This window comes from Hyperolius riggenbachi, chromosome 5 (assembly GCF_040937935.1).
Source record: "Hyperolius riggenbachi isolate aHypRig1 chromosome 5, aHypRig1.pri, whole genome shotgun sequence".
In the NCBI taxonomy this organism is placed as follows: domain Eukaryota; kingdom Metazoa; phylum Chordata; class Amphibia; order Anura; family Hyperoliidae; genus Hyperolius; species Hyperolius riggenbachi.
The window spans coordinates 344,163,502-344,176,596 of NC_090650.1; the positions used below are offsets into that span (position 1 = coordinate 344,163,502).

Sequence of the window (13,095 nt, forward strand, 5' to 3'; positions counted from 1 at the left end):
GCTTTTCAGCAGATGGAAGCATAAACCCACTTTTGAACCAGAAACAGCGGCAGAAGCGCCTTACCTGGGCTACAGAGAAGCAGCACTAGACTGTTGCTCAGTGGTCCAAAGTATTTTTTTCGGATGAAAGCAACTTTTACATGTCATTCGGAAATCAAGGTTCTAGAGTCTGGAGGAAGACTGGGGAGAGGGAAATGCCAAAATGCCTGAAGTCCAGTGTCAAGTACCCACAGTCAGTTATGGTCTGGGGTGCCATGTCAGCTGCTGGTGTTGGTCCACTGTGTTTTATCAAGGGCAGGGTCAATGCAGCTAGCTGTCAGGAGATTTTGGAGCACTTCATGCTTCCATCTGCTGAAAAGCTTTATGGTGATGAAGATTTCATTTTCAGCACGACCTGGCACCTGCTCACAGTGCCAAAACCACTGGTTAATGGTTTAATGACCATGGTATTACTGTGCTCAATTACCCTGCCAACTCTCCTGACCTTAACCCCATAGAGAATCTGTGGGCTATTGTGAAGAGAAAGTTGAGAGACGCAAGACCCAACACTCTGGATGAGCTTAAGGCCGCTATCGAAGCATCCTGGGCCTCCATAACACCTGAGCAGTGCCACAGGCTGATTGCCTTGAAGCAGTCATTTCTGGAAAAGGATTCCTGACCAAGTATTGAGTGCATAACTGAACATAATTATTTGAAGGTTGACTTTTTTGTTTTAAAAACACTTTTCTTTTACTAGTCAGATGAAATATGCTAATTTTTTGAGATAGGAAATTTGGGTTTTCATGAGCTGTATGCCAAAATCATCAATAAGAAAAACAATAAAAGGCTTTACTTCAGTTGTGTGTAATGAATCTAAAATATATGAAAGTCTAATGTTTATCAGTACATTACAGAAAATAATGAACTTCATCACAATATGCTAATTTTTTGAGAAGATCCTGTATACTACAAGTATATGGGATCTCTGGAGGTGGAAGATTGATGTGGTAACCTACCAGATGTGGATCACATAGTGCTACTGATTGACTGTTAAATCTTGCTTGTGGTGTCCTGGATACGCATTTGCAGTGGCTGCAGTGTGACGACTGGAGTACAGTATATGCTACCACTTTGGGGCGCCTCCTATACAAAGAATACTAAGGTTTCCATTCTGCCCTCTCCCTTGACAGGCTATTTAGCATTGGAAGCCAATCCATCAACCGTCGGTCCAACTTCCAGAAATGGCACATGCCACTCAGCTTCCTTGTATACAAACAGCTGAATCTCAACCGCCGACTGCGTTAAGGTCGTTTAAATTCACGGATAACACCACCATCCTTGGCCTAGTCAGTGGTGAGGATGAACGCACCTACTGTAACGAGATTGAGCTAGCCTGCAATTGGTGTAAGAGCAACAAGCTCGTCCTTAATGCTGCAAAGACTGTGGAGCTGATTGTGGACTTCAGAAAACGCCCTCCCTCTCTCAAACCAGTCTTCATCGAATCCACTGAAGTTGTCAGAGTACCAAATGCTCTTCCTGAGACAGCTGAGGAAGTTCAGTATGCTGCAGGAGCTGATGACAAGCTTCTACACAGCTACCATTGAGTTTATCCTTTGCTCCTCTATCATCGTATGGTATGCAGGTGCTACCACAAGTGACTAGTATAGACTAGAAAGAGTAATCAATGCAGCAGAAAGAATCGTTGGTACACCCCTGCCACCACTTGACTTCCTCCACGCATCCAGGTTTAAGTACCAGGGCAAACAGGATCACGCATGATCCCCACCACCCCGGCATTACAGAATTCCTGGCACAAGAACCCCTTTTTCCCCCAAGCAGTGCTCCTTTTAAACTTGAGCTTCTCACACAACTAGACACCCTAGCATGGCTCCTAGGTCCCCTTGTATTACTGTTACATAAGCCACTATCTGCATGTTATGTTTTTTATTCTATGTCTGTCTTTTCTCTTTTTTTGGCAATGTATTTTTGCACTCTGTCTGCTTCTCACTGTATGTAAATTTGCACTATGCCCAATGCCGGTTTGTACCACAAACAATTATGGGTGTGGCAACTGCCACACTTGGCAAAATAAATCTGATTCTTTAGCTCAGCGACGGGTCTGTGTAGAGCTTATTGGCCACAGTGTGGCCCTAGGAATGGAAGTAGATTCTTATGCTGGGCATACACCGCGTCGAGGGAGGCTTATCAATCGAGCCTGATGGCTCGATTGATAATATCCGACGTGTACGATCACCGCGGCGGGTCGGTACCGCGCTCGATCCCCGCGGGCGGACAATGGCACAAATGAAACTCTGATAAGGAAGTGCCCACGGGGACGAGCTGGGATCGATCCGCACGCACATGCTGGCATCGAGCCTCTGGCTTGATACCGCCGCATAAACGTATTGTGTATGCCAGGCATTACAGGTGATACTTATTGAAGGTGTGTCTGCACCTTTACACTACACTATTTCATTTACAGGTCACAGATCCTGTCATGTTTCATCCCCTTGTTCTGATCCCCTCATCAACACAGCCACCCATAGGGAGTTCTCAATGTTCAGGCAGAATCTGGAGGAAACGGGAGAACTTCTTGACTGAATCAGTAACAATATATTTTCATAATTGATCAAGCATTCGTTTTTAAACCTTTCTATATGGAAAGTGTTAAAAATATGTTATGCCTTATTGTCCTTCATTAAAGTGAGTGTAAAAGTTTAATACTGACCTATGGACAGGGAAGGTTCTGGATCCTATAGAGCCTTCCCTGTTGTTTCCTGTACCCCTCATTCCAGCGTCGTCACTCCTGTTAATTTGCCACGGCTATGAAAGCACTTGTGTCCCCGAGTGCTTCCAAAGAGGGAAGTCTCCATACTACGCATGTGCCGTACTGAGCCGCCCGTCTTTAGGAGCACTAGGAGACAGAAATGCTTTCGAAGCCTCCCGGGTGCTTACAGACGTGTATTCATCCAATTGCTCGGGTACACTTAACAGGTGTGACAACGCTGGAACGAGAGGGAGCAGGAGAAGACTACAGGATCCAGAGCCTTCCCTTTCTATAGGTACTGGTAAATATCTGACCTATTTTGGGGGCTTTACACTCACTTTAAGGGCTCACTGCGTTTGGGCCTATCTATCATAATGTAAACTAATACATAATGTGACACTAATTTGTCACACTAATTTTTCTGTGATAATTACTGTATGGTTTCAGCTGCCAGGAAGTTCTGTGAAGCAGCACAAAAAATGCAAGCAAAGAAAGAAGCGGATCAAGCAGCAGAAATGTAAGAATGAAGCCACAGAAGACCTGACGCCAAATGTTGATGTCTGCTTTGAGGAATATAGAAATAGTCCTGAGCAGCCTGAGGGGGAAGAAGAAGCCTTGACTGCCTCTGGACCTGCAGACACTGTGGAACCCCCATCACCTGATGGCACCCTGCAGAAGAGATGGGGTAATTACTGGAATCAGTATGGACAAGGGTTGTTATGGCAAGATTGGCTTGTGAAGCACCCAGAGGTGTCCCAGGATAACTCTGAGCCCTGGGCCTCTTCTGAGACCAAGGAAGAGTGGCATAAACATTACCAAGAATATTACTGGCACTATTATGAGCAATTTCACTACTGGACACAGCAGGGATGGACTTTTGACTCGCCAGGCGAAACTGTAGATAAAGACCAAGCTATACGAGATGATGCAGAACTCCCAGACTACACTCTACCCTTATCACCACCTTTGAGAAAAGATATTGATTGTCTATATGATGGTATTGTAAACAGACTTGAGACTATAAATCTTCATGTAGAGGAAACCGGGCAGGACAGTAAACCTTTAAGTGATATTTATGAGCCTCATCCGATGAAGGCCACAGAGGGCATTGAAACACATTGCCCTTGTGATCCTGTGGATGGAGATCCCAGAGATGGCGGCTCGGAGGAAACGGACGCACCTGCTGGACATTCTGCAAACAGTCAGCCAGGTTTGTATAATTAGCACCCATTGATTTTTACTAATGGCTAATTTATTGCCAGTATAAAGCAGGCGATGGCCTTAGCACAATTTCCATTATTACAATTAATAAATAAGAGAGAACGTTTCTGGTGATGGAGTGCCGGCTTCCTGTTTTCTAGTTTCCTGTAGGCCTGGCAATTTGTAAGAGAGAACAGTCTCTTGTGGATTGTTTTCCTGTAATTTGAGTAATTCACTGTATGCTCCTGAAATGAAATGTGTAGTCATTTGGACAACTAAAATAGCCATTCTAGGATGAGGATAGCCACTACTTTAGTAATAATAGTTTCCCTTGGAACTCTTAAACAAAGTGGCAGTGATGTCACATGCAGTTAGGTACAGGGCTGGGTCCATTACTATCAACATCTCACTAGTATAGGGGAATTGGTAATATCAAGTTGTCCCTGTGGACTCGCGTGAGGGCAAACTCTGATCAGGATATCTACATCCCAGAGGGATTGATCCACTGGTTTGAGAATATAACTGATGTTTCTCAAAAAGTAAGTGACAAATGCGTGCAATCCTTGCTTTGGTCATATTGGGACACAGTAGGGTGGGTGAAAAGTTAGTAAATTAGCGCTTCTGTGTCTTTAGTCTTTTATACACACACCTATAGTAAGAACGTTTTCACCTTTGAATTACAAAAGGTACAAAAGGTTCTTGTTATGGGTAAGTGGCGAATGCTGCAACAGTACAAATGCCACTTTTACTAACCTTTCAGCATTACTTATTATATTCTATTATGACTCAAGCAAGGGTTCCAGTCTCTTGCCACCTAATAAACATCCTCTTCTAAATTTAGTCTACGTTTTTTATATTAATTACCAGGTTCTGCAGCTTTAGTAAATCAATTTTAAAATGTGTCAGAAACTTGAAATATTAAGTTAATGTGTACCTGAGAAAAAGCTATCACAAGGATATGTACTTACCTGGGGCTTCCTCCAGCCCCTGTAGTTCATCTGCTCCCTTACCATCCTCTCCGTTGCGCCGCTGTCAGTCCTGGTAAAGCCCCAGCAAATGGCAGCCTCCATATCCCTCTCACTTCAGGTTCCCTTTTAAAAAAAAAATTGAGTAATCGACCCTCAGATGGCACCAAACCATCAAAACTTCCAATACTGTATATAAAAAAATGTACTTTATTCTGTAAAATAGAAAACAAAAATCAAACCCAATCGGCAGGACATAAATACAAGAATAATAAATGATCATTCAACATGTGTAAATGCTCAGGTTTAGGCCTGGTTCACATTAGCGTTCGCTGTCCGGATTCGCCTGATCGTATCCGGACCGTATACTGTACAAACGGAACGTACGTTCCGCATAGCAATGCAAAGTCTATGCGGACGTTCACATGCGTCCGTTCCGTACAGAACGGAGCCGGATCGGATCCGGACACTTTTTCAACATGCGCTATTTTTCGGGTCCGGATCATCCGGCCGGATCCTGACCCGAACATGCGGCCATGCTGTGCAATGAGAAACGGATGTTTCTCATCACACTGGCAATAGGACCGGATGCTTCCAGCACCGGTCCTATGCCACTTGGGGGGCCCAGACTACACGCCGGTATCCCCCATGCTTGCGGTGCCTTTCTGGCACTGCAATGTATCTAGTTCCGGCTACTTTATTGTAGCCGGAACTGATACATTTCGGATCCGCAACTTGTGGCCACCGCAGAGACCCGTACGGTCTCTTTGCGACCCCCGGACACTTGCGGACTCGAACCGCAAGTGTGAACGGGGCCTAAGTTGATGTCCATAAATCCCAATTCCTGTGTGTAATTCAATAAGTCCATTTCAAGCTTCATAAATTTGCACATGAAATTTCCATAATTCTGCATCAACTTGGAATTGTTGTATCTCATTGACCATAATGACTGCTTATAGCACAGAAATGTGGAAATCCAGTGCCTTGCAAAAATTACAGATAGTATCGACCAGAGGTCCCCAAACTTTTTCGGCCAAGGGCCGGGTCAATATATTTCAGACTGCTGGGGGGCCGGTGTACACATAAAATGTAAAAAAAAATTACATTGAGCCTAGGTAGTGTAAACTATTACCTGTTAACATGTGCAGCCCTTATGTCTCCCATTTAACCAAATCCGATAGTATGCCCCCCCCCCAACACAGTATGTGCAGATAGTATGCCCCCCAACACAGTATGTGCAGATAGTATGTCCTGTAACACAGAGGAGAACTCCTCTGAAGGAGACGCAGCCATTCATGTGGCACCCAAAGAACATCTTTGCTACAGACAGTGAAGCATACCCAGGTCACAACCTGCAGTCCAATTGGACCCATGTGGATGGGTGGTGTCAGCACTGCTTTTCTATATGTGGGTCACAGATATTCAAAGATGCAGTGGACCGCATGTATAAGTAATAGATTTTGAGAGTGGGGGGCCGGTGAAAAAGCCTCAGGGTGCCGCATTAGGCCTGTGGGCCTTAAGGTGGCCATACACTGGTCGATTTGCCATCAGATTCGACCAAAAGATAGATCCCTCTCTGATCGAATCTGATCAGAGAGGGATCGCATGGCCACCTTTACTGCAAACAGATTGTAAATTGATTTCAGCCTGAAACCGATCACAATCTGTGTTGCTGAGGCCCCCCCCCCCGCATACATTACCTGCTCCACCGGCGCGAGTCCCCTGGTCCACCGCTGTCTTCTCTGCCTGGTCCCGGCATCTTCTCCGCATCGGCTCCCGGCTGGCATCCGCGTATAGCTTTCTGTCACTCCAGTGACAGCGAAAGTTCAAATAGAGCGCCCTCTATTTGTACTTCCGCTGTCACTGCAGTGACACAGGAAGTTATGCCGGATGCCGGGATGTGGAAGCGGATGCGGAGAAGATGCCGGGACCAGGCGGAGAAGACAGCGGTGGACCAGGGGACGGCGAAACAGGTAATGTATACCCGCTGTATTGCGTCGGCCGTCGGGCATTCGAACACCGCTATCGACGCACTCCCGACCCGCCGGCGACCAAGAAAAATCTTCCGCACGGATGGGTCGACGGGAGTCGACGGTAACGATGGATTTCGGATGGAAATCTATCGTTCTGTCAGCGGTGTGCGCGGCGATTTCACGCCTGTTTTGATCACTGTGATCGAAACGGCCATATTGCGGCGGAAAAATCGTTAGGTGTATGGGCCCCTTTAGTTTGAGAACCACTGGTATAGATTATCCAGCCTAGTCATCTACTGGTCATTTACACTATTGTTCTCAGTAATTACCTCTTAGCCAGCAGCTGTCACTGTGTATAATAGGTCTTGAGCTCAATACTCAGTATAGAGAGAAGAAAACCCATTTTGTTGTCTAATATCACTTTATGGAGATACATTTGTGCATGTTTTCATTTTCCCTAGCTAGGGATAATGCCATCCGCATCTCTCTTCCTCTGTATATTTACAACCTGTAGGGATGATGTTACTTGTGTCCGTGTACCTCCTGACTCTGGTTTGACAAGGAGAATGATACAATCCCCACCCATGCATCTTATGCAGATGTTATCTTTTCACTGCCAGGCCCACAGAACAGGTTGTTACATCCTTGTTTGGCTGGTTGCGTATTATACATTATACTGTTTATAGGACACAGAATATCAAATTGCACTTCAACAAATCCAGCTTTCTCTACAAACCATTAGAGTGGACATGCACTCTTGCACAGGACAGAAGGAAAACCGAGAGAAATGCACCCTGTATGTGTTTAGAGAGTTTAGCCTGTCTTCCCCCTCATCTGTGACTAATCACACGTTGTAATTTGATCTCTTCCCTGTGTCAGCTGACTGCCACGGCAGATAAGCTAATATGAGAACACAGGATGTTAACACAATGTCTGCTTCCATGAAACCAGAAAGTAGAAACACTGGAGATTTATTGGAGGCTTTGTATCAGCTGTAACAAAGAAATATTTTACCTTAAAGGTTATTATGCTGTTGCATATCTTTTAGAGCAGAGAGGAAGTTCTGAGTTCAGGTCCGCTTTAATAGTAAGCGTAGCTGTAACTTTTGTTTTGGTTACCTCATGTGGTGGATGCATTGCTGGGATAAATGTTTCATCACTGAGATTTGTTTTTTTATCAAGTTGTACAACCGAGTCCCAAGAGAACCGTACAAAATGCTTGGCCAGCCATCAGCAAGGATGAAGGTGAAGATGAGGATGACCCTCCAGAGTGCAAACAAGCAAAAGTCAAGAGAAGGTAATACTTCCTAGCCAGACATGTGTATTGTGAGACATGTACAGCTGAAGGGATCTACAGTTATAATTACCGTGGATAGTGATAGTTGGTAGCCCAGAAAATTTGGCGTGAAGTACATGCAATGGAATATTCTGTTTTGTACTTTTTAGTCATGAACTGGATGCTGAAGAGAACCCATGTGAGGCGTTTGAGGAATCCTCCACTGTCCTGGGACTGAAACATGGCACTGGAGAGAAGTAAGTCATGAAGCAACTGTTTGTAAACTCTTTATATTGCCTGAATTTTTGCATGGATGTCTTCAGAAGTCTAGTCTTCTACCTCTAACCACAATACGGTACTTATAAAGGTTAAATAAAATAAAAACTGTAACCTGTTACAAGGCTTTTAAATCACTATTTCCCCCATAGGACTTTAAATACATACAGTAGCCTGTCTCCATTCGTTAATTAACAACAGAGTGGATTATGCCACAGGAAAAGCTACGTGTCCTTGAGGTGCGTACACACGCACTACAAAGGAAACTACGGGTCCGCCGTGTGTACGCACCTTTAAATGCCAGAGCAAAGCGTTGGGTGACCTTTCAATCTGGATTTGAATGCTTCCAGAGATAGTGCTGTCCTGACTGGGTGTACTAAAGAGTTCCATATATTACAAGCAGTATGGCAAAAGGCTCTGATTTCAAAGGTTTTCAGTTGGACTCTGGGGTTGACCAGATTATCTGTTCCTATCGATATGAAGTTGTAGGCACCAGGGCCTAAATTATACAAGGTTTTGAATGTTGGCGGTAATCCCATGACAAGGACAGGATTAGTTTGTTAACCTGGGAGTGACATTTTGTAAAAACTGCAGCGCACGGCCTAGAGAGATTACAAGGTATTTTTTTTTCAAAAGCAAGTGGCTTAATGGTATTATATGCTGAGGGATTATTGAGTACTGTAGTAGTAGTGGTGTTTTAATATGATGATAATGCTATGTAAATAATAATTATTTTGCTCTGCACAAAGTAAATGTCTTGAAGGGGGATTAAACTCCCAAAACTACAATTTTAACCCATTCAGGTTCCGTCGTTTTCACGTGAGAAATGTTCACCTCCCATTCATTAGCCTATAACTTTATCACTACTTATCACAATGCACTGATCTATATCTTGTTTTTCTTTCCAACGTCCCTCAGGATGGCCTCAAAATGAGAGATTCCGTGCCCCTCCCCCTAAGGAAACACAAGCCAATTAAAAAATGACAATAAATCGCTCCACCTCTTCCCCCTATCTTCAGTTTTTTGTGTTTCCCGGTCCACCCGGGAGCATAAGCCAATGTCTGCGACAAAATTTTTTATTTTTTAGCATGGCCTGGTGGTTCTGGTGGGAGCCAGGTCCCCCTGTAATTCCCCCTGTGTGGTCTCTTACCGGGTTGCGGGGCTCGGAAGGAGGCTTATATGGCGGCTGGTGCGCGGTTGAAGCGGCGTCTGAGGCGGCGGTTAGTGCGGAGACTGATGCGGCAGCCATGACGGCGAGATGGTGTCCGGCAAGGTTGGATCTCGCGCGGAGTCAGGCGTGCTTACGTATGCGGAGGCACATACGTCACGCGTACATGCGTCTAGGGAGACGCATGAGTCATGCGCACTTTCGTCTAGGATGACGCATTTCCGGCGGAGGTACTACGGCTTCTGTGTTTTCTTCCGCCTCGTGGACTCGGCGTCCGGATGTGACGGAGGCAGAGGACAGCTGCAGGTAATTTAACTTTAGTTCATTGCCTGGCGGGGGGCGGAGGAAGTTTTATTTAACAGACTCAGGGTCTGTATTCGTCCTGACACTCTGTTTGTGCGGAATCTGGGAGATGGAGCAGCCCTGTTCTCCTGCAGATTCGATATTACCTGCTACAGTGCAAAGCGCCCAGAGCAATGCTCTTGCCTCAGGACAGGTATTATATGGTTGTTTTGAGGGTATGTGTGATTTTTGCAGAGCAGGATTCAACTAAAACTCTTTTTTTCTCTGGTATTTTTTCAGAATAAAAATACAGAGAAAGGAAACAGCTCATCCAGATCCAGACCTAAGGGGGAGGTGACGGAGGAGCAAGATGGGACCAGTGTGGATACAAAAAAGCGGGATAAGAGATCGGATAGTAGTTCTGCTAGATCTGGTCGTCCTGCTAAGTGTTTAGAAAAATCCAGAAGATGTGATGTATGTGATGTAAAGTTATCCACTACTTGGAAAAAAGCAATTTGTCAAAAATGTGAAACCCCTGTAAAATCTAATACTAATGTGGTTCAAGATCTGGTCTCTATGATTAGAGAAGAATTATGTACTACTTTCAAGGCTTTTCGTACGGCAATGGTTGGTCCGGTGCAAAAGAGCCAGGTTGTGAGTAGTCAAGTTTCCCAGCCTGAGGTTGCTTTGGAGGAAGGGGAAGCCTCAGAGCAGGATTCAATGGAGGAAGGAGAGCAAAGAGATAATCCTTTACTGGAGGAAGAAGCCTCTACTTCTAGGGGGTCAAAATATCTTTTTTCTGCAGAAGATACTCCTGAGTTGTTAAGGGCTATATATGAAAATGAGGGAATCCAGGTGTCGGAACCTGTATTGTCTACTCAGGATAAAATTTATAAAGGGTTAAAGGGTCAGCCTAGCAGATCCTTTCCAGTACATTCCTCCCTGAAAGAAATTATTTCGGACCAGTGGAAGGAACCAGAACGTAGAGCCTTTATACCAAGGTCTTTTAAGCGACGATTTCCTTTTTCCGAATCCGATGAAGCAGTTTGGGTCAAATGTCCCAAAATAGATGCGGCGATCTCTCAGTATTCAAAAAATTCTGACTTATCTTTTGAGGATTCTGGGTTACTGAAAGACCCGATGGACAAAAAATCGGACGTACTTAGTAAAAGAACTTGGGAGGCAGCTACGTTCTGTTTCAAGCCAGAAGTCTCTTCTGTTTGCGTGGCACGTAATTTATTATCTTGGGTAGAAGCTGTTGAGGAGGATCTCATTAAAGGAGTTCCGCATGAGCATATTTTACTGTCTATCCCCTTGATTATGAAAGCAGTAGCTTTCTTGGCAGATGCGGCTGCAGAAGCTTTGAGGTATTCGGCCAGGGCAGCTGCTTTGGCTAATGCTACCAGGCGATCGATTTGGCTGAAAACCTGGGAAGGGGACATCACTTCAAAGCAGAGACTTTGTGCGATGCCCTTTGAAGGTGATTTGCTTTTTGGTAAAGATTTAGAAACTGTGTTAACTAGATCAGCAGAAAAAGGTAGAAGACTTCCTGACAAAAAGAAGAAAGTGGTTAATAAGAAATTTTTTCGTGCAAAAACAGGTTACTTCGCCAGAGGAAGAGGTAGAGGGGCTCAGTCTGGAGTTCGAGGCAGATGGGCTTTTTCCAGAGGAAGAGGTAGGGGTTCATCTGCATTCAATAAGCCAGGGAACCCCAAGACTTCCGAAGATAAATGACTATCAGATACAGGTAGGGGGCAGACTGCAGTATTTTTTTCAGAGCTGGTGTCTGATCACCGGCAACCGTTTCATTTTGAAAATCATAGAAGAGGGTTATCGTCTGGAGTTTCAAAGTTTGCCCCCAGTCAGAAAATGTATTACAAATCTTCCAAAGGTTCGCAGCAAAGCAGATTTTTTGTGGAGGGCTGTTGCAAAACTAGTTTCTCAGAAGGTAGTTTGCAGGGTTCCTCTAGAACAGATGAACGGGGGTTTTTATTCCCATGTGTTTCTAGTTCAGAAGCCATCAGGGGATCAGAGATTAATTCTGAATCTCAAAGAGTTAAACCCGTTTATAAAGGAAAAGAAATTTCGTATGGAAAATATTTATTCAGTGAGGAATGTGCTGATGAAGGGTATGTTTTTGGCATCGATAGATCTCAAGGATGCTTACCTGCACTTGCCAATAAATCCGGTGCATCAAAAGTTTTTGAGGTTTGCCATTCAGAAGGGAAGTGTGGTTGCCCATTACCAGTTCAGGGCTCTTCCCTTTGGTCTGACATCAGCCCCAAGAATTTTCACGAAGGTAATTGCGGAAATGATCCAATTTCTGCACTTACAGAACGTAAATGTGATACCTTATCTGGACGACTTCCTGATCCTCAACTTAAACAGAGATCAGTTGAAAAAGGACTGTTTACTATGTCTACAGACTATGCAATCTCTAGGCTGGCTAATAAACACAGAAAAATCGAATCTGACCCCATCAAGAAGTATGAAGTTTCTAGGCTTCATGATAGACACGGACCGAGAAATTATTTCTCTAACTCAAGAGAAGAGCTCAAAGTTAATAATGTCGGTAGAAAGGGTCCAGGGGTCAGAAACTCTAACGATAAGGGAATTGATGTCGGTGCTGGGATTAATGACATCGGCAATACCAGCAGTAGAGTGGGCCCAGTCGCATTCAAGAATCTTACAGAGGAGCATTTTGAGGAACTGGGACAGGACACAGGATTCACTGGATCACAGGATATTGATAAGCAGAGAGGTGAAGATTTCACTAGATTGGTGGAGGAGTTCAGAGATTCTTTCCAAAGGAAGGAAATGGAGACAAAACGACCCAGTAAGGGTTACAACAGATGCCAGTGCCTGGGGTTGGGGTGCTCATTGTGCTCAACTACAGGCCCAGGGAAAATGGTCCACAGAGATCTCGAGGAGATCGTCAAATTTCAGAGAACTATTAGCAGTAAAGAATGCCTTGCTAAGTTTCCAGGACAGGATTTGTCAAAAAGAGGTGGTCATTTTTTCAGACAATATGGTGGTTATATCGTACCTCAACAAGCAGGGAGGAACGAGGTCGGAAAGTTTGTTAAACCTGTCACTGGAGATCATGGAATGGGCAGAGAAGTATATAATTTCATTAACAGCAGTTCACATCAAAGGAGAATTGAATGTGTGGGCAGATACTCTGAGTCGTCAGTTAATACTGGAGAGCGA

General features: G+C 44.5%; 1 protein-coding gene across 1 annotated transcript in view; it reads left to right on the top strand.

Annotated features, from left to right (window-relative positions):
* TGS1 (trimethylguanosine synthase 1) overlaps nt 1-13,095 on the top strand; it is a 77,061-nt gene that overhangs the window by 16,832 nt on the left and 47,134 nt on the right. The window contains exons 4-6 of the mRNA XM_068237391.1: nt 3,194-3,956; nt 8,066-8,180; nt 8,330-8,416. Of these exons, the coding sequence (XP_068093492.1) occupies nt 3,194-3,956; nt 8,066-8,180; nt 8,330-8,416 (965 nt within the window). The remainder of the gene's footprint in view (nt 1-3,193; nt 3,957-8,065; nt 8,181-8,329; nt 8,417-13,095) is intronic.